Source organism: Nannospalax galili, unplaced genomic scaffold (assembly GCF_000622305.1).
Source record: "Nannospalax galili isolate Female #2095 unplaced genomic scaffold, S.galili_v1.0 scaffold568, whole genome shotgun sequence".
Classification (NCBI taxonomy): domain Eukaryota; kingdom Metazoa; phylum Chordata; class Mammalia; order Rodentia; family Spalacidae; genus Nannospalax; species Nannospalax galili.
In genome coordinates, this window is record NW_008359441.1 from 2,882,472 (window position 1) to 2,900,279 (window position 17,808).

The window sequence follows — 17,808 nt, forward strand, 5'->3', positions numbered from 1 at the left end:
ATGGTCTTACACACCTTTAATCCCAGCACTTGGGAGGCAGAGGCAGGCAGATCTCTGTGAGTTCAAGGCCAGCCTGGTCTACATAGTGAGTTCCAGGACAGCTGGGGCTACAGCGAGACCCTGTCTCAAAAAGACCAGCAGATCAGGAAGGCTGTGGAGGGAAGGTTTATCCTCCTCTGGGTACCACTGAGAATAGGTAAAGCTTAGTTTTCCCTGGGAGTAGCAGGTGCTGGTGTAAAACTCCCTCCTCAGAGGTATTCCACTGAGTACAGGAAAGCAGGGTACTACACTGCAGTCAGTGGCGAGGGCTGCCTCCAGGGGTCTCAGTTCTCTGGCTCTTCAGACTTGCAAAGCAGGTCTCAGAAGCCAGGCAAATCCCTTTGGCATAGCAGCACAGATGCCAACATTTGAAAGTGGAGTTGGTCTGCTGATGTGGCAAGCGATGCAGAGCTAAGGCATCTGCTCAACTCTTCCTAGCTCTTTGTGGGGCTTCCATTCTCCAGCTGTCAAAGAGTTGGGGCTGGGGGTAATGACCCTCTCATAGGGTTGCACCTCATAAAGAGTAAAGATGCTCCCAGCCTGAGAGCTGGCATGTCTAGGAACATTGCTTCTTTTGCTCTATGGTTAGAGCTGGCCACTCTGAGAGGGCTGTCTGTAGACTGTCCTGAACTGGAGCCCCTCTTACCACTGGATCATTCTGCTTCCCTCATGCAGTGACTTTGGGTTGTTCCCTGAAAGCTGGGAGTGTAGACAGAAGACAAGGTAGAATGGAGGAGGGGCAGACCAACCAGATCAGCTCTTGGGGAGTAAGGAGTAGGGTGCATGCACTGACCTGACCAGGTATTACCACATTGCTGGAGACCAGCACATGGAGTCCGTTGGTCTAAGGACAGAACCTGAGGAGAAGCATAGAATCCAGAGGGAAGCTCTTCAGCAAAGAGCAAGTCCTTAGGGAGTGGAGAGGCAGGATCAGAGAACATCCCTCATTTACATAAAGCAAGTGGTCTCATCATTTAAAGACATCTAACTGATACTCTTTCTCAGATTGTCTAAATCACACTTGAATATGGAGGGTCACAAAAATTTGGCAACAATAAAAGATTTCTGAGTATGTGCAGCAACTGAAAATTAATTCAAAATCAAACACACAATGAATCTGAGGTGTTTTGATTTTTATACCTGTTTCATACACCTATAAACATTTCTCAGGTGAAAAGGGGCTGCACATGGGAGAAGTCTGAGAAGCCCAAATGTAAATAGGAGGCTTAGCACCAGGAGCCACTGGCCTCTCTCATTTATCGCTGGTGGAACAGTCACCCTCTTACTTTGTAGTCAATGGTTGGACTTCTTTACACCCAGAGTAATTATGCTTTATTGAAATTGTGATAAACAATTTCAATGATAAATGTGATAAACAAGTAGCATTGGTCATCTTAACCATGTTAAGTCTTCCAGTAAATCATGTGAAGTGCCTTCAACACTGTTCTTCAACATGTCAGCAGAACTTCATCTTGCAAATCTGAAACTGTGCCCACTAAACAACAGGTCTCCATTCCCTCTGGCACTCATCTGGCTTTGACCACTGCAACTGTGTCATATAAGATACAATTTATAGCATTTGCCTTTGTGTGACTAGCTTATTTCACTTAGCATAATGTTCTCAAGATTTATCTCTGAATGTGTAGCATGTGTCAGAATCTTCTTCCTTATTAAGGCATATAATATTGTATTGCATGAATATATCATATTTTTTCATTCATCTATTGCTCTGCCACTTGGCTGTAGGGAATATCCAGAGCAATTTTTTTTAAATCCATCTCTTTTCCTTTTCTTCCTCCACCTCCTTCTTCTTCCTCTTCCTCTTCTTCCTCCTCCTCCCCCTCTTCTCCTCCTCCTCCTCCTCCTTCTTTTTGAGACAGGACTTCATATAGCTAGGACTGGTCTCTGTGTTAGTTATTTTTCTGTTGCTGGGATAAAACACTTATGACTGAGGCAACTTACAAAAGAGTTTATTTTGGCTTATTATTTCAGAGGGCGCGTCCACAATGGCAGGGAGGCATGGCAGCCAAAGCAGAAAGCTGAGAGCTCACACCTTCATGTACTTGTAGGAAGCAGAGAGGAACTGACTGTGGGGCAAGGCTGTGAATTCTCAAGCCTGCCCCCAGGGACATGCTTCCTCCAGCAAGGCCACACCTCCTGAAGGTTCCATGACCTTCCCCAAACAGCACCACCAATTGAACAAATGCTCAGATGTATCAAACGTACATGAACATTCTCATTCAAATAACCATTTTCCACTTCCTGTGCCCTGTAGACTCATGGCCATATCATAATACAAAATGTATTTAACCCAGTTTTAAAAGCTCTGATAGTTTTTAGCAGTCTCAATATTGTTCAAAAGCCAAGAGTTTTTTGAGACTTAAGGCAGTCTTGTAATACCCTTTGTAAAATAAAAAAGCAAATTATATATTTCTAACATACAATAGCACAGAATATACATTCCCATCCCAAAAGGGAGGAATGGGGGCATAGTGAGGAAATACTGAACGAACCAAAACAAGACTGGAACACAGGTGGGCAAACACTAAATCCTGTCTGGGACATGAATTCCAAAGGACTTGGATGGATCAGCCCCTCCAGCAGTGCTCCCTATAACATACGTCTCTCTTGTGGACTCGGTCTGCTCCCTTTATGCAGCTCTCTTTGGCAGATGTCTCAGGTTATAATATCTCTAATATCTTGGGGTCTCCACCACAACCCAGGCTTCACTTTCACAGCTTCACGAAGTGGCCTCTCAAGACCTCCATGCAGTGACTCCCCTGCCATTTTCTGCCTGGCCTCAGCAGCTCACTGAATTTGCGGAGGACTGATCCACAACCCCTTTACTCTTGCATCTTTCATGCCTCCAAAGCCAGTACCATGTGAACAACTCTGCCTCTGCCAGGTTTGGCTGCCAGCTTGGGATGGACCCTTGTCCCCTTGAATAGCATTTGCAGCAGCTTTGGAATGTTGTGGTTTTCTAAGAAGGGAAAACTCCTTAGTCTTTCTCCTTTCACAAGTTGGAGGCTTAGGTGGGTGGTGTCTTGACCAAAGGGCACCCTTTTCATTGTTGCAGTGCAGAGTGTTAGACCTGAGACCTCTCCTTATGACTCTAGTATCAGCACTTACAGTCTCTTTTCCTGCATAGGCCTTGGCTGCAACATTAAGCTCCCTAGTGCTTTTCCTCCATACTCTACATTTTGTATTTCTTTCTGCCCCACTTGCTCTTTTTCTTCATAGACCTGCTTAAGTGTCACCATTAATAACCACAGATTCAATGTTAGGCTCTCTTAAAGTTTTCACTACCAAAGAAATAAGTCCGTCACTTTTTAATTTAGCCTCAAGCAAGTTCTGAGGACAGGGGCTGAAGGCTGCCAGATTCTTATCAAAATAACACAGGAATGGCCCAGTTGGTATTTAAGTCCTTGCTTCCTTTTTCCCTCTGAAACATCTTGAGCCAGGCCTACAGTCCAGGCCTCTACTAGAAGGGCCCATTAAGCTCTGCTTACAGCATTCAGTGGCTTTTCTAGTTCAGACTTCAGGTCTTCTACATGCCTCCAAAAAACAACATGGTCAGGTTCTTCACAACAACAGCCTATTCCCTGGTACCAACTTCTACAGTAGTTACTTTTCTGTTGCTGTTATAAAACACTGTGACCAAGGCAACTTATACAAGAGCTTATTTTAGCTTATGGTTCCAGAGGGAGAATCCATAATGGTGGGGAAGCATGGTAGGAGGCAGCCAGAGCAGAAAGCCAAGAGCCCACATCTTCACATACATGCAGAAAACAAAGAGAGTAACCTGATGTGGGACAAGGCTGTGACCTCTCAAAGCCTTCTTCCAGTGACATGCTTTCTTCAGAAGTCCATACCTCCTAAAGGTTCTATGATCCTCCCCAGACAGTGCCACCAACTGACCAAGTGTTCAAATATGTGAGCTTATAGGGAACACTCTCATTCAAACCACCATAGCCTTAAGCTCGCTATGCATGTTAGGATTACAGACATGAATCATGCCTACTTTTTGTTTCTTTTTGAAGCAGAATTTTACTCTTTACTCCAGACTGGCCTTCAACTTGTAGCAATCCTACTTCAGTCTGTGGAATGCTTGATCATAGGTATAAGCCAGTTTGAACCACCATGCCAATTGGCTGATTGATTAATTGGTTGGTTGACTAATTGATTGACTGAGGTAGGGTCTCAGTATGTAGCCCAGGCTGGGCTACATGTTGAATTTGCAGTCCTCTTGCCTCAGCTTTTGGGAGCTGAGATTATAGGCGTGTGCTACTATGTCTAGCATTTCCTTTTCTTTTTTTTCACATCTGCTATTGGAGATGGAACTCAGGGCCTTGCTCATGTTAGGTCAGTGCTTTACCACTGAGCTACACCCCCAGCTCCTTGAGTAGTTTTTATACCCACCTTTGAAATGCTATGGGGAAGGTTCTTGTGGTTACACTGCCATCCCTGTTACCTTGTCGTCACTAGCAGTGACACTGGGGAGGGATTCTGATTCTTTTGGCTTCTTCTCTGCCATATCCAGGCCACTCACTGTGTTGAATCTTGTAATTTGTTTTCTATGGATTCAACTTAATGATTTGAAATTCAGAGTCAGCCTTAACTGAAGTGGCTGAGAAAAGAAAGTTTACCCCGATTGAAACAGATCTCTCTTTCCTCTATGTCTTCTTAAGGTCTTCAATGCAAATCCATATTCTCCTAGAGGAGAGTAAAGAAATGTGTGCTGTTAGTATATAATGATTTTTTTTTTTTTTTGTCTTTTTAAGGCAGAGTCTCCCTGTAGCCTCAGCTGGCCTGGAACTCACTATGTAGATCAGGCTGGCCTTGAACTCAGAGATCTGCCTGCCTCTGCCTTCTAAGAGCTGGGACTAAAGGCGTGCACCACCACATCTGGCTTTGACTTCTGATTTGTATATTTCAGAGACACAAGGAAACCTGTTGTTGCATTGTCTGCTGTAGGTAAGTGTGAATACCACCTGGCATGCCTTCATTCTGTCCCTTCCCATTCCTTCTCATGACCACCCGTGGCCCAAGCTTCACCATGGCTGGGAAGAACTCTGAGTCCCACATTGCAAGATGCTTGCTTCAGACTGTGTCCTAACCCTAACCCTGACCCTGGGTTATCAGCTATCTTGTTCTCATCCTTAGCACCAGAGATCGTCAGCACACATCCAGTCCTTCTAAATATTTTATTTTTATTTATGTGTGTGTGTCTTTATATGTGTACAGAGGCCAAATTAGGGCATCTGATCTCCTGCAACTGGAGTTAAAGGTGGTTATGAGCCCCCTGACATGTATTTTTGGAACCAAACTCTGGTTGGAAGAGCAGCAAGTTCTCCTAACCACTGACCCATCTCTCTAGCACATCCAATCTTGTTTTTCTTTTTTCACCTCCACCCATTGTCCCATCCACCACCCTCATCCCCTTTGTGATCTTTGAAGAAATACCTGGATATTATACTACTTCAATTTTATTATGTATTTTATTATGTATTTACTTTCTCCCTCTCCCTTTCTCTCCCTCTCCCTCCCTCTCACTCTCTCTCTTCCTCTCTCTCCCTCTCCCTCCCTCTCCTTCTTCCTCTCTCTCCCTCTCTCTCCTTTCCCTCTCCCTCCCTCTCCCTCTCCCTTTCTCTCCCTCTCTCTCCCTCTCTCCCTCTCTCTCCCTCTCTCTCTCTCCCTTCCTCTCTCTCTCTCTCTCTCTCTCTCTCTCCCCCCTCTGTCCCTGAGGGCTGGAGAGATGGTCAAGTACTTGCTTAAACAGCCACCTGAATTTGATCCCCAGAACCCATGTAATATGCATGGTGTGGTGGTATGTGCTTATAATCCCAGATCAGGGAGATGGAGACAGGAGGAATCCCTGGGGCTCACTGGTGGGCAAGACTAGCCTAATTGGTGAGCTCCAGGCCAATGAGAGACATGTCTCAAAGGAAGTGGACAGCATCCCTGAGGATGATATCTGAGCCTGCATACACTCAGGTGCACACACAGAATTTCTGAAAAAGTGATCATGATACTATTGACATACCAGTAACCTAAAATGATTAATAATGACTCTTTAGTATTATCAAATATTCAAAAGTATTCAGATTTCTCCAGTAGTGCGCCTGTCTGTGTCTCTCTCTAACATATAAGGCATTTTGTGTGTGTGTGTGTGTGTGTGTGTGTGTGTGTGTGTATGTGGTGTTGGTGATCAAACCTAGGGCTTCATGCATACTAAGCATGTGCTGTCCACTGGTGGAACTTCCCTCCAGCCCATCTCTCTTCTCCCCTTCGTCGTTATTGAGGTAGTTGTTGTCCTCCTCCTCCTCTTTTATCTCCCCCTCCTCCTCCCCCTCTTCTACCTCCTCCTCCTCCTGTCCCACCACCTCCTCTTCTTCCTCTGTCTCTTCCTTTTTTCCCTCCTCTCTCTCTTCCTGTTCTCCTTCCTCCTCCTGTTCTCCTTCCTCCTCCCTTTTCTTCTCTTCTTCATCCTCCTTCTTGGCCTCCTCTTCTAAAAATAGGGACAGAATTGAAGGAAAGCCCAAACCTGCAACTAGCTGATGCCTTTCTTTTTTTTTCTTGTTGGTGGATAGCCTCTTCCTCTCCTTTTTGAGATGATTGTTTTTCCTTTCTGGCAATTAATGTTTTGGATTGTCTTACAGTTTCTCCTCAGTCTAGATTCTGCTGATTGCATTCTGCCTCCCGCCCAGTGTCATTTAACCCAGACAAACTGATTTGTAGAAGTTTCCAATGTGCCTCATTTTTTTTCTTTTTTGCTTAGTTGGAATCAGCTGGTTTTGGAATTTTCGGTTGAGGCTGTTGGGGAGTACTCCCACCCCTTCCTTCGGGTAGAGCACAGGTGTTGAGGTGCTGTGACTTGACAATGCTCAAGTTATTTTGGAGTTAGTACTCTGGAACCCTTAACAAAAATCCGTTTTCTGTCTCCTAAGTTGTATTCCTTTGTGTCTTGATATATGCAAATATAAAATGATTACATGATTTGTTTACACTCTGTACCACATTATATAGACATTTAGTATCATGATTGCATTTAGAAGCTTTCTAGCAGATTTGTGAAACTATATATGATACAGATGGGCACACACACATACACGCAATAGGAGATTAAACACCATGTTTATTATGTTTCCTAATGTCACAGTGCTTATGTCCTGCACTAGAGGCAGTTATATCTGATGCAAGGATATACTCTATAAATACTTGTTCTACAGATCAAGGAATCAAATGCCTGTGTTTCAGTACCAAGTGTTCAGTGTCTCAGTGGCTGATCTAGTCCTCTACATTAGGGGCTTATGATCTGAGCCAGACTTGCTGCTGAGGACATATACCTGAATAAAAATGCATGTGATCTGTAAATGCTTAACTCATATTTGTTTGAGTTTGTTGCAAGATTGAAAGATTTATTGTAAAGCAATCCTAAAAACAAGGATGATGATTCTTTCTTCAGCCTACTTTTTGTTTGTTTGTTTGTTTGTTTGTTTGAAACAGGGTTTCATGTGGCCCAGGCTACCCTCAAATTGTACGTAACTAAAGATGACCGTGAACTCCTCCTAATCCTCCTGTCTCCACCTCCTAAGTATTGGAGTGCCGGAGTCAAACCTAGGGCTTCATGCAAGCTAGGCCAGCACTCTGCCACATCCTCAGCCTGGGTCTGCTTGTTATAATGGCTTTCTTTTCTAATACAGGTTTTTCTAAAAAATAGAGATAAGGACAGTTCTTTTTGCACTTTGCTGAGGGTTTTTAGTGGTGCCACAATACCCTGGAAGGAAAAGAGGCAAAGTGAGAGGCTAGTGGGCCTTCATAAGGGGCTGCTTAAACTAACATTGCCAAGGGGTGTAGCTGAGGATGCTGCTTTCTCTGCAGTGTCAGTGCTCTGCATCTGCCAGTGAGCCATTGCTTATCTCTTTTGGAGAGTACATCATTAAAAACACATTTGTGTATACTCCAGAGAGCTCACTGCATAGAGGTCTCTCAGCCTGGAGCCTTTCTTTGACTGTGGTGTCACAAGCCTAGTAAAGCAGGGTTTATTGGAGGCTCTCAGCTTGTTTTGGGAGCCCTGTGATGTGAGGTCATCACACTGGGCAAGAAGAGTTCACTTGGAACTCTTCTAGTAATTGTCAGAAGGAAACAGAACAGGCTCTGCATACTCCTTGTCCACCAGCTAAGGTCCTTTCTTGCAAAGAAGCTGAGTCTCTCAACTAGTACACAACCTTGATTCATCTTACTGATCTCCAGCTTAAGATGCCCTGTGTCTCAAGAAAAAAACAAGACAAATTCAAATTGAGAGTATAGAGATTCAGGGGGTTTGGATAATAGGTACCAAAATATCAGAATAAGTTCTAGTGTTCTACAGTACAGCAGGGTGACTATAGCTTACAATAATTTGATATATATATATTTGTCTTTTTGAGAGAGGGTCTCCCTGTGGCCTAGCTGGCCTGGAGCTCACTATTTAGACCAGGCTGGTCTTGAACTCACAGAGATCCACCTGCTTCTGCCTCCTGAGTGCTGGGATTCAAGGTGTATGCCACCATGCCCAGCTTGTTATGTATTTTATAAAGAACTAGAAAACAAACATTTGAAGATTTCCAGCATAAAGCCAAGTGTGGCTTATAATTCCAGCACTCTTGAGAGACTGAGGCAAAAAGTGGGTTTGAGGCCAGCCTGCGCTATATATAGAGAATTCTAGGTCAGCCATGGTTATATAGTGTTTAAAAAACAAAACAAAACCAAAAAGGGAAGGAAAGCATGAAGGGAGGGATGGAGGGAGGTAAGGGAGTCAGCTCCCAATAGAAAAACACAAAGATTTGATCATTATATGTTGTATACAAGTGTTAAATTATCACATTGCACTTACAAATAATTCAAAGAAAATTTAAAATAAAGTATTTCTTCAGTGAAGGAAAAAGGGGTGTTGGGGGGTGTTGCCAAAAGCTGAATCAAGTGAGCACCCTCACTAAACCCAGCACAGCATATCTTTGGACAAGGACAGGTCCTAGACTTTAACCGTATTCCCTGTTATAATCCTTACTATGTCATGTCTAAACGTGTTGAGTCAGGTTACTCTCAGAACTCTTCCTCTACTGTGGGTCTCCTCAGCAGTGAACACTCAGTCAAAGGGAAAGGCCACAGAGCAATATCATGTGTCCTGCAGGCAAGGACAGGGAGAGCAGGAAGGACAGCCAGCAGTTTGGTGCTGGTTTCACTTGATTAATGTGATTGATTTCTTTCTTTTTTTGGAGATAGGGTCTTCTGTAATCCAGTCCTACCTTGAACTTCTTTTTTACGTGTGTGTGTGTGTGTGTGTGTGTGTGTGTGTGTGTGTAATCACGTGAGTGCCAGAGCACCCATGTAGAGTTCAGAGGACAATTTGTAGGAGTTAGTTCTCTTCCTTCCACCTGTGGCTTCTGAGGATTGAACTCAGGTTGTCAGGCTTGGTGACCCTGACCTTGAACTTCTGATCCTTCTGCCTCCATCTCTCAAATGCTTGGATTATACAAAAATACCCCAATAAGCACCTTGTTTTTGCTCTACTGGGGATCAATCCCAGGGCTTTCTGCATGCTAGGCAAGCACCCTACCATCTGAGCTATACCCCTGGCCCAACTTGACTGATTTGTTGTCAGATAGAAGTGCCATTGTGTCTCAGTTTCTGCGTGCCTCAGCTTTTTCTGGGGTGTCCCATTATGCCTCCTTTTTTATTATTTTATTTTGTATGTATGAGTGTGTTGCCTGTGTGTATATAAGTACACCTGTGTCATGCTATGCTCACAGAGGTCAGAAAAAGGCGTTGGTTGCCCTGGAACTGGAGTTACAGACAGTTGTTATCTGACATATGGGTGCTGGGAACTGAACCTGGGTTCTCTGCAAGAGCAGCCAGTGCTCTTTTAAAAAAAATTTATTATTTTTATTTTATGTGTAGCAACCAGTGCTCCTAACCGTTGAGCAGTCTCTCCAGCTCCTCGCCTCTGTAGGTAGTTCTCTTGCCACTACTTTTGCCTTTCTGGACTGGCACAGAGGGAAAAGGACCAAATTCACATTGTCCTGACTCCATGAAACGGTACTTGTGGCCAGTGGCCAGTGCTGTTGGGGAAATGAGAGTCGGGAGGGGTGTACAGAACTTTGAGAGAAGAACTAGTCCAAACAGGCAGATTCTTCAATTGAGGGAGTGTTTTCCCAAGGCTGTTCCTTAAAGACAGCGATGACAAAAAAGGGGGATGGAGTCCCTGTGACAGCTGCGGATCTTCTGGTGTCTCTGGGGCATCAGATTTTGTGACAAGTCAATTACCAGAGGCTGTTAACTACTGACTCCTGCTCCCGTAAGAAGCTCCATTTTCCTGCTGATGGTGCGTAGAATAACCTGTGGATTTTTTCTCCAGAGATTATTTCCTCCTCAGTAGGTAACTGTGATCCTGTTTCCATGTGTTAATTCACTTGTTTGCGGCTTTGTTTTATCTGTGCTAGTAGAAGGATTCTGTGCTTATTAGACTGGAGTTCATTATCCAGCGCCCCTGGACATGCATCACCGTCCTTCAGAAAGCACAGAGAACAGTAGCTGCCTGCCCCTCTTTTTTTCTTTGTAGCTGGAGCTTCCCAGGTCAAATGGAATAAAAAAAATGCTAACTACCTCGCCACCAGCCATGATGGAGATGTGCGGATATGGGATAAGCGGGTGAGTGACCTTTTCCTCTCTGTGGTTGGTCTTCAGTCCCTCCCAAAGAGTGTGAATATGAATTTATGACTGTGCTTACGGAAATGAGCTTGGCCCAACCTAAGCTAGAGCCCCATTTTGCTGCTCATTAGGATACCAGGTAAGCCACTATGATGTCTCTTAGTCTTCCTGTCCTTAAGCCTTTGGCCCTTTGAGCCCCGACACTGCTAGAGAATGGTCAGCGTGTTTCTTGCTCCTGCCTCTGTTTGCAGAATGAAAACGCATTGTTCCTGGGCCATATCCTTCTTAGTATAGATCACAGAGGCAGAGGACTCATTGTCTCACGCTCTCTTTAGCAGTTTAGGCATTCTATCAGCCTCAAAATAGTGTCAGTATATTCCCACTGCAGCAGCCTATGCACCACTAAGCATGAAAAGGCTGCCAGGGCCTGTGTGTAATGGGAAGATCATTGGAAGTTTGTTGTGTTGGCCTTAGTGAGAATATGATGAAGGGGGAGGGCTTCCCCTGCATCCTGCTGCTGATGGGTAGTTGGGTAATGGGTAGAGCACTCAGCTTTGTGAGATCTGGGGTATAACTACTATTTCCTGCTTTGTGAAACCTGAGGCTGGTGATGAGGCGGGCTTCTTCACAGATGTCCCCACCTAGGTGTTGACAGTAAAGTTCTGACTGGAGAGAACATTGTTCACATTTGACAGAGAAGAGAGACATGAAGCAGATTGGGGTTACTAGCCCTGTCTGCTGGCCTAGGCTCCAAAACCTGCTGGAAGGTATCTCACAGTGTGCTGGCTGAAGCCCTTGCCTGTGCGCCCTCTTAGGAGAGAAGTCAGTTTTGCAGAATTAGAGTGGTGTGTCTTCTGTGTGTCACTGTCTTCTGTACCTTTCGTCTAGTGTAGGAATAGCCATCTTCCCCCTCCTTTTTTAACTTAATTTTTATTTTATGTGTATGAGTGTTTACTTGCATGTATGTAAGTGCACCACAGGTCTGCAATGCTCAAGGAGGTCAGAAGAAGGTGTCGAATCCCCTGGAACTGGAGTTGCAGATAGTTGTTAGCTGCCATGTGGATACTGGGAATTGAACCCAAGTTCTTAGCAAGAACAGCAAGTGTTCTTAATTGCTGAAACATGTCTCCAGTCTTTTTTAAAAAAACTTTATTCAATTGCTGATTGGTTTTATTCAGTTTGTCCCACTTCATTGTGAGTAAGTGCTTTAAATAAGGCTGGGTGTGGTGCATATGCCTGAAATCCTAGTATTGGGGAGAGGATTATAAATTCGAATAGTTATAGTATAACTGATTCAGTCTGCTCATTCCCCACTGACGATACAAGCTGCTTCTGATCTTCTAGTGTTCCAAATAACATTGAAGTGTAATTTGTTTTATATCTAAAGGTTTTATTGAATTTAGATTACCCCCTTAAAAAATGAAAATTTGGGGTTGGAGAGATGGCTCAGTGGTGAAGAGCACCAGTTACTCTTGTAAAGAACCTGGGTTTAGTTCCCAGCACTCACATGATAGTGAGTCCGTAACTCCAGTTCCAAGGGATCCAACACCCTCTTCTGACCTCCATGGGTATTGTACAACATGGGTGCACTTACATGCAGGCAGTATACTCATACACATAAAAATAATAAATTTTAAAAAATGAAAATGTGGGCCAGGCATGGTGGTACATGCCTTTAATCCCAGCACTCGGGAGGCAGAGGCAGACACATCTCTGTAAGCTTGAAGCCAGCATGGTCTATGTAGTGAGTTCCAGGCCATCTGGGGCTACAGGGAGTTCTGTCTAAAAAAAACTATATTTTACATTTTAAAATTTATTTGTGTTTGTGTGTGTGTGTGTGTGTGTGTGTTCCTTGGTAATCATGTGAGGCAGCCCAAGGGCAGTTTGCCTGTGGGACTCAGTTCTCTCCTATCATGTGGGACCTGGGAATTTAACTCAGGTCATCAGGTTTGACAGGAAGTGCCTTAGTCATCTTTAAAAAAAAAAAAACTTTAAAAAAATTTTAAGTACATGAGTGTTTTACCTGTTTGAATGTAGGTTCTCCACGTGTGTACAGTGCCCATAGAGGTTAGAAGAGGGTGTTGGTCCCCTGGAACTGTAATTATGGATACTTGTTAGCCACCATGTATGTGCTGGGAACTGAACCCAGATCCTCTGCAAGAGCAGCCAGTGCTCTTAACCACTGAGCCATCTCTCCAGCCCCTGCCTTAGTTATCTTACCAACCCAAATTTTAAGTTTCTTAATGAACTTCAAAAAAAATTTCCCCCAAAGATTTGCATTCAATAGGTACTCCAGGAGTGACTAATATAGCTTCAATTTCATTAAGTATTATTTGTGAACATCTTCTAATTTGATCTTTTAAAAAAAAAATTCGTGGGGCTGGAGAGATGGCTCAGTGGTTAAGAACCCTGGTTGTTCCTGCAGAAGACCCAGGTTTGAATCTCAACACCCACATGGTGGCTAACAATCATCCCTAACTCCACTTCCAGGGGATCCTATACCATCTTCTGACCTCTTTGGGCATTGCATGACATGGGTGTACTTACAGACGTGCAGACACACTCATTAAAATAAAAATAAATAAATCAAAAAAATTTTTAAATCTTGCTTTAATGTATATTTTTGAGGTTTCCTTCTGAGCGCGTTGATTAATTAATTTTTGTGGTGTTGAAGATTGAATCCAGGGTCTCATGCATGTTAGGCAAGCACCTTACCACTGAGTCATGACTGGAGAGAGAGAGAGAGAGAGAGAGAGAGAGAGAGAGAGAGAAAACCTGTTAGTTTTCTTTGAGGATCTTAGTGGTCAGTCAGATGTGTGGTTTTGCCCTCATGATTACGTTGAGTCACTTTGAGTATCACCACCCTTCTTGTGCTGTTATCAAGATGGGGAGCAGGAATGGCCCCCTGTGAAAGGGTCAAAAACAGCCACTACCTCTATTTCTTGTTAAATTATGCATCAGGTCGGAGTGGGTAGAAGTCAGGCTGCCAGGGCTCCTTGTAGAACATGTGAAGGGAAACCAGGTAAGTCTTCTGTTGTTGGTTTGTTTAACCTAAAAAAGAGAATTTATGAAGGGTAGAGACAGTATCTATACTGGTAGTGTTTTGTCTCTCCCTCAGCACCCAGCAGACTGTTTTGTGGCAGGCATTGAATGAGTTCTTTCTAAATCAGCAAACTCACTGTCAATCTGTTGCAGAAACCTAGTACAGCGGTGGAATATCTAGCAGCTCACCTCTCCAAAATCCACGGCCTAGACTGGCACCCAGATAGTGAGCACATTCTTGCCACTTCCAGTCAAGATAACTCTGTCAAGGTGAGTGGCCCCAAAGCGAAGTTGAGGAGCTGTGTTTGGGCGCAGCAGGGATATGTGATAGCACTTTGGAAGGAAGGATGCAGTGAGCTGATACACCCTGTATGTTTCATTAGCATGTACTTCCTGGGGACTTGAGTTAGTCACCTGGCTCCAGTGACCAGCAGGAGTGACGGTGTGGCAACTGACGAGACTTTATTTGTTCCGGTTTTCTTTCCCTCTCTGAAAGGAAATTAGAGACAAAAGCATTTAGAAAAGAAAAAAAAATGTTTCCTTAGAAAAAAAGTGCAAGGAAGTCAGATGTACACAGAGATAAAGTCAAGGAGAAAAATCCCACAAAATTGTTACAGATACCAAGATTAACAGTCTGTTCATGTTGGGAAGCCAACAATTTCCTCATATGATTATCATATCTGTAAAAGTTATAACCTCAGACCCCAGCCTCACAGGGATGGAGTTGTCTAGTGCTCAGGGTTTTCGGTTCGGTCACTCTGGTGTTTTTGGTTTATCTTAGAGTACGGTGTTTCCCATTTGTTCTCTTCAGCTGTGGCATGTGCTGTGCACCTTGATCAGATGGTAGCACAGGGGGCTCACCTCTGTTCCACAATTCCTCCTGGGGTCAGGTTTCCCCCTGGATTGAAATTTGACCTCAGAAATTTTAGCAGTTTTGTGATACCAGCGATTATTAATATATAATGCTTTATTGGATTTACATAGCTGTGTACAATGTTTTTCTAGACCCCATAAGCCTTACTACATAAAGATTAAAAGTTAGCTTCTGTCTGGAGATTTATAAATCCCCTCCTATTGCAGTGTACCTTTTTTTTTTTTTTCGGTCTTTTTGAAGCAGGGTCTCCCTGTAGCCCCAACTGTCCTGGAACTCATTATGTAGACCAGGCTGGCCTTGAACTCACAGAGATCCGCCTGCCTCTGCCTCCCAAGTGCTGGGACTACAGGCGTGCGTCACCATGCCCGGCTTGCAGTGTACTTTTATGTGCCAGAAATGACTTGTTTTTATTTGTTTATTGCATTTGGGTTTTTGTCCCAAATCTCTGTCAGCTTATCTCCCAAGTTCAGGAAACAGAAACTATCCAATTCTGCATTTGAAAAAGAGATTAGTAATACCCATAATGTTTGTTGTAAAGATTAGGTGAGATTAAAAGGAAAAGTTTTAATGTATGTCTGAAAGCAATAAGTGGTCAAGGCATGTTACCTGTTGTTAACTTTCTTTTAAATGTAAAATTAATACAGGATTGCTGGTCCTGGTGGCACTTGCCTCTAATCCTAGCACTCTGGAGGCAGAGGCAGGTGGGTCTCTGTTAGATCAAGGTCAGCCTTGTCCACATAGGGAGTTCCAGGCCAGCTGGGGCTACAGGGAGACCCTGTCTAAAGATAAAAGTAATGAAGGATCAAAACCTGTTATTTTCATCTTTCAGCTCCAAAGGTCCTTTAATAGGTAGGTGATCTGCCCCATGTGGTCCTGATGAAGTCTAGAGATTCTTCTGTAATGTTGGTAAATGTAAAAGGAAGGATTCTTTGTGTTTGTGCAGGTTATGGGAGTGGAACTAAAAATACACTATTGAAATGTTTCTTTGAAGGACAAAAGCAGTGTCTTTGAAGGCCATGCTTACTTCAATAGTTAAGCTTTAAAATGGCATTTATTTCACAGATTTTCTTTCTTTCTTATAGTTCTGGGATTATCGCCAGCCTCGGAAATACCTCAATATTCTCCCTTGCCAGGTGCCTGTCTGGAAAGCCAGATATACTGTGAGTGAAATATCCTACCTCTTGGTGTTCCATACACTAGTCTGGAACATTATTTTCTTTATGAAACAGTTTTCTCTTTTTGTCTTAGTGTGGAGTCTGGCAAATGCAGTGATGGTGTAGCACTTACATTTGGAAAGCTAGATGGGTGTCTGCATTAGAAGTGCTGACCAAAACCCCACAGAAATGCTAGACAGTGTGAAGGGATTCACCAAGGGTAGGACAGCAGGGTAGGGTAGAGAAGAGGGGCAAGGGCTGGAAGCCAGTGAACTGTAGAAAGAGCTTTGGCTGCAGAATTATAAGACCTGTGTGGGCCCAGCTCTACCATTTAATGTTTATGTGGCCTTGGACAGGATATTTGATTTGGAATAGTAATTTCTTCATGTGCAGAGTTGAAGGATAATTTTTACTCTGCCTTTAAATTTAAATTTTATTTTTATTTTTTTAAAAAATTTTATGTATAAGAGTGCACCTGCATGTATGTGAGTGCACCTGTGTTGTGTAATGCCACAGAGGTCAGAAGAGGGCTTCAGATTCCCCTGTAACTGGAGTTAAGGACAATTCGTAGCTGCCATGTGGATGCTGGGGATCGAACCTAGGTCCTCTGTAAGAGCAGTCAGTGCTCTTAACTGCTGGGCCAACTCTCCAGCCCCAAAATTTATTTTTAAAGTTTTTTTTTTTTCTGTGTATGTGTGTATATCTGTATGAGCGTCTGCCACATGTGTAGGTGTATAGAAGTCAGTAGAGTACTTGAGATCTCCTGGAGCTGGAGTTATAAGAGTTATTGAGGTACCTGACATGGTGCTAAGAATTGAACTCTGGTCCTCCACAAGAGCAGAAGTGCTCTTAATTGCTGAGCCATCTTTCCAGTCCAAAGATTTAATTTTTATTTTCATTTACGTCTGTGTGTGTGTATATGTATGTGTATATGCCATGTGTGTTTTGGTGCCTATGATGGTCAGAAGAGGGTGTTGGATCCCCTGGAGCCAGAGTTAGAGGGAGTTGGGAGCTGCTTGATATGGATGCCAGGAACTAATCTCAGGTCCTCTGGAAGAGGAGGAGCAAATGAACCATCTTTCTAGCAACCACTTTCTTTTTTTTATTACTGTGTTAAAATTCACCATTTAAAAAAATTTTATTTATTACTTTTATTTTTTATGTGTATGAATATATTGCCTGCATGTATGCAAACACACCAGGTGTTGTGCAATGCCCATGGAGGTCAGAAGAGGGAGTCAGATTCCTTGGAACTAGAGTACGAATGTTAGCCACGTGGGTGCTCTCTGCAAGAGCAACCAGTGCTCTTAACCACTGAGTCATCTCTCCAGCCCCTAAAATTTACTATTTTAAAGTGGACAATTCAGTGACATTTAGGACATCACAGTCTGCTTTCCACTTGAAATGTATACAAATGTACTTTATAAATGAGAAAATGCAACGAATACAGCAGGCTGTTTTCCACCTCCAACTATTTTTCCATGGCCACATTGATAGCTGCTAGTCAGAGATTAATACATTTCCTTTAATGTCAGTGTGAAAGCAAGCACAAGGGCGAACAAAGCTACTTTTATGTATCAGGCTGTTACCCGGGGACATTGTAGAGCAGAGAAGATAATTGGATATTATGTTGTTTTTGCATCTGGGATCACTTGCCAAGAAATAAGACACTGTTCTTATGAGCTGACATCTCTGGATTAATGTTTGCTTTAAAAAATAAACATAAGAGTTGAGGAGTGCTATCAGGAGGAGAGGAGAAGATAAATAAATGTGCTCCTGTGTGACTATGGCTTTTTCCCTTAAATAACAGAATCTAGTTATCAACCAAATTGGCCCCTTTGCTACCTCATAGATTGGTGTCCTAGTTTGTTTCTTCATTGCTGTGACAAAACACTCTGACCACTACCAACTTGGGGAAGAAAGGGTTTATTCAGCTTACATCTCCCAGGTCGCAGTCATCAGGGAGCCCAAGGTAGGAACTCAGGGCAGGAACCTGGAGGCAGGAGCTGG

The 17,808-nt window shown here is 43.4% G+C and overlaps 1 protein-coding gene across 3 annotated transcripts in view; it reads left to right on the top strand.

The window, feature by feature from the left end:
• Wdr59 (WD repeat domain 59) overlaps positions 1 to 17,808 on the top strand; it is a gene marked incomplete in the record, with an annotated part of 99,588 nt that overhangs the window by 38,942 nt on the left and 42,838 nt on the right. For all 3 annotated transcript variants that reach the window (XM_017795573.2, XM_029558591.1, XM_029558592.1), the window contains 4 exon segments: positions 4,976 to 5,013; positions 10,640 to 10,728; positions 13,924 to 14,040; positions 15,727 to 15,804. In XM_017795573.2, coding sequence (XP_017651062.1) covers positions 4,976 to 5,013; positions 10,640 to 10,728; positions 13,924 to 14,040; positions 15,727 to 15,804 — 322 coding nt within the window.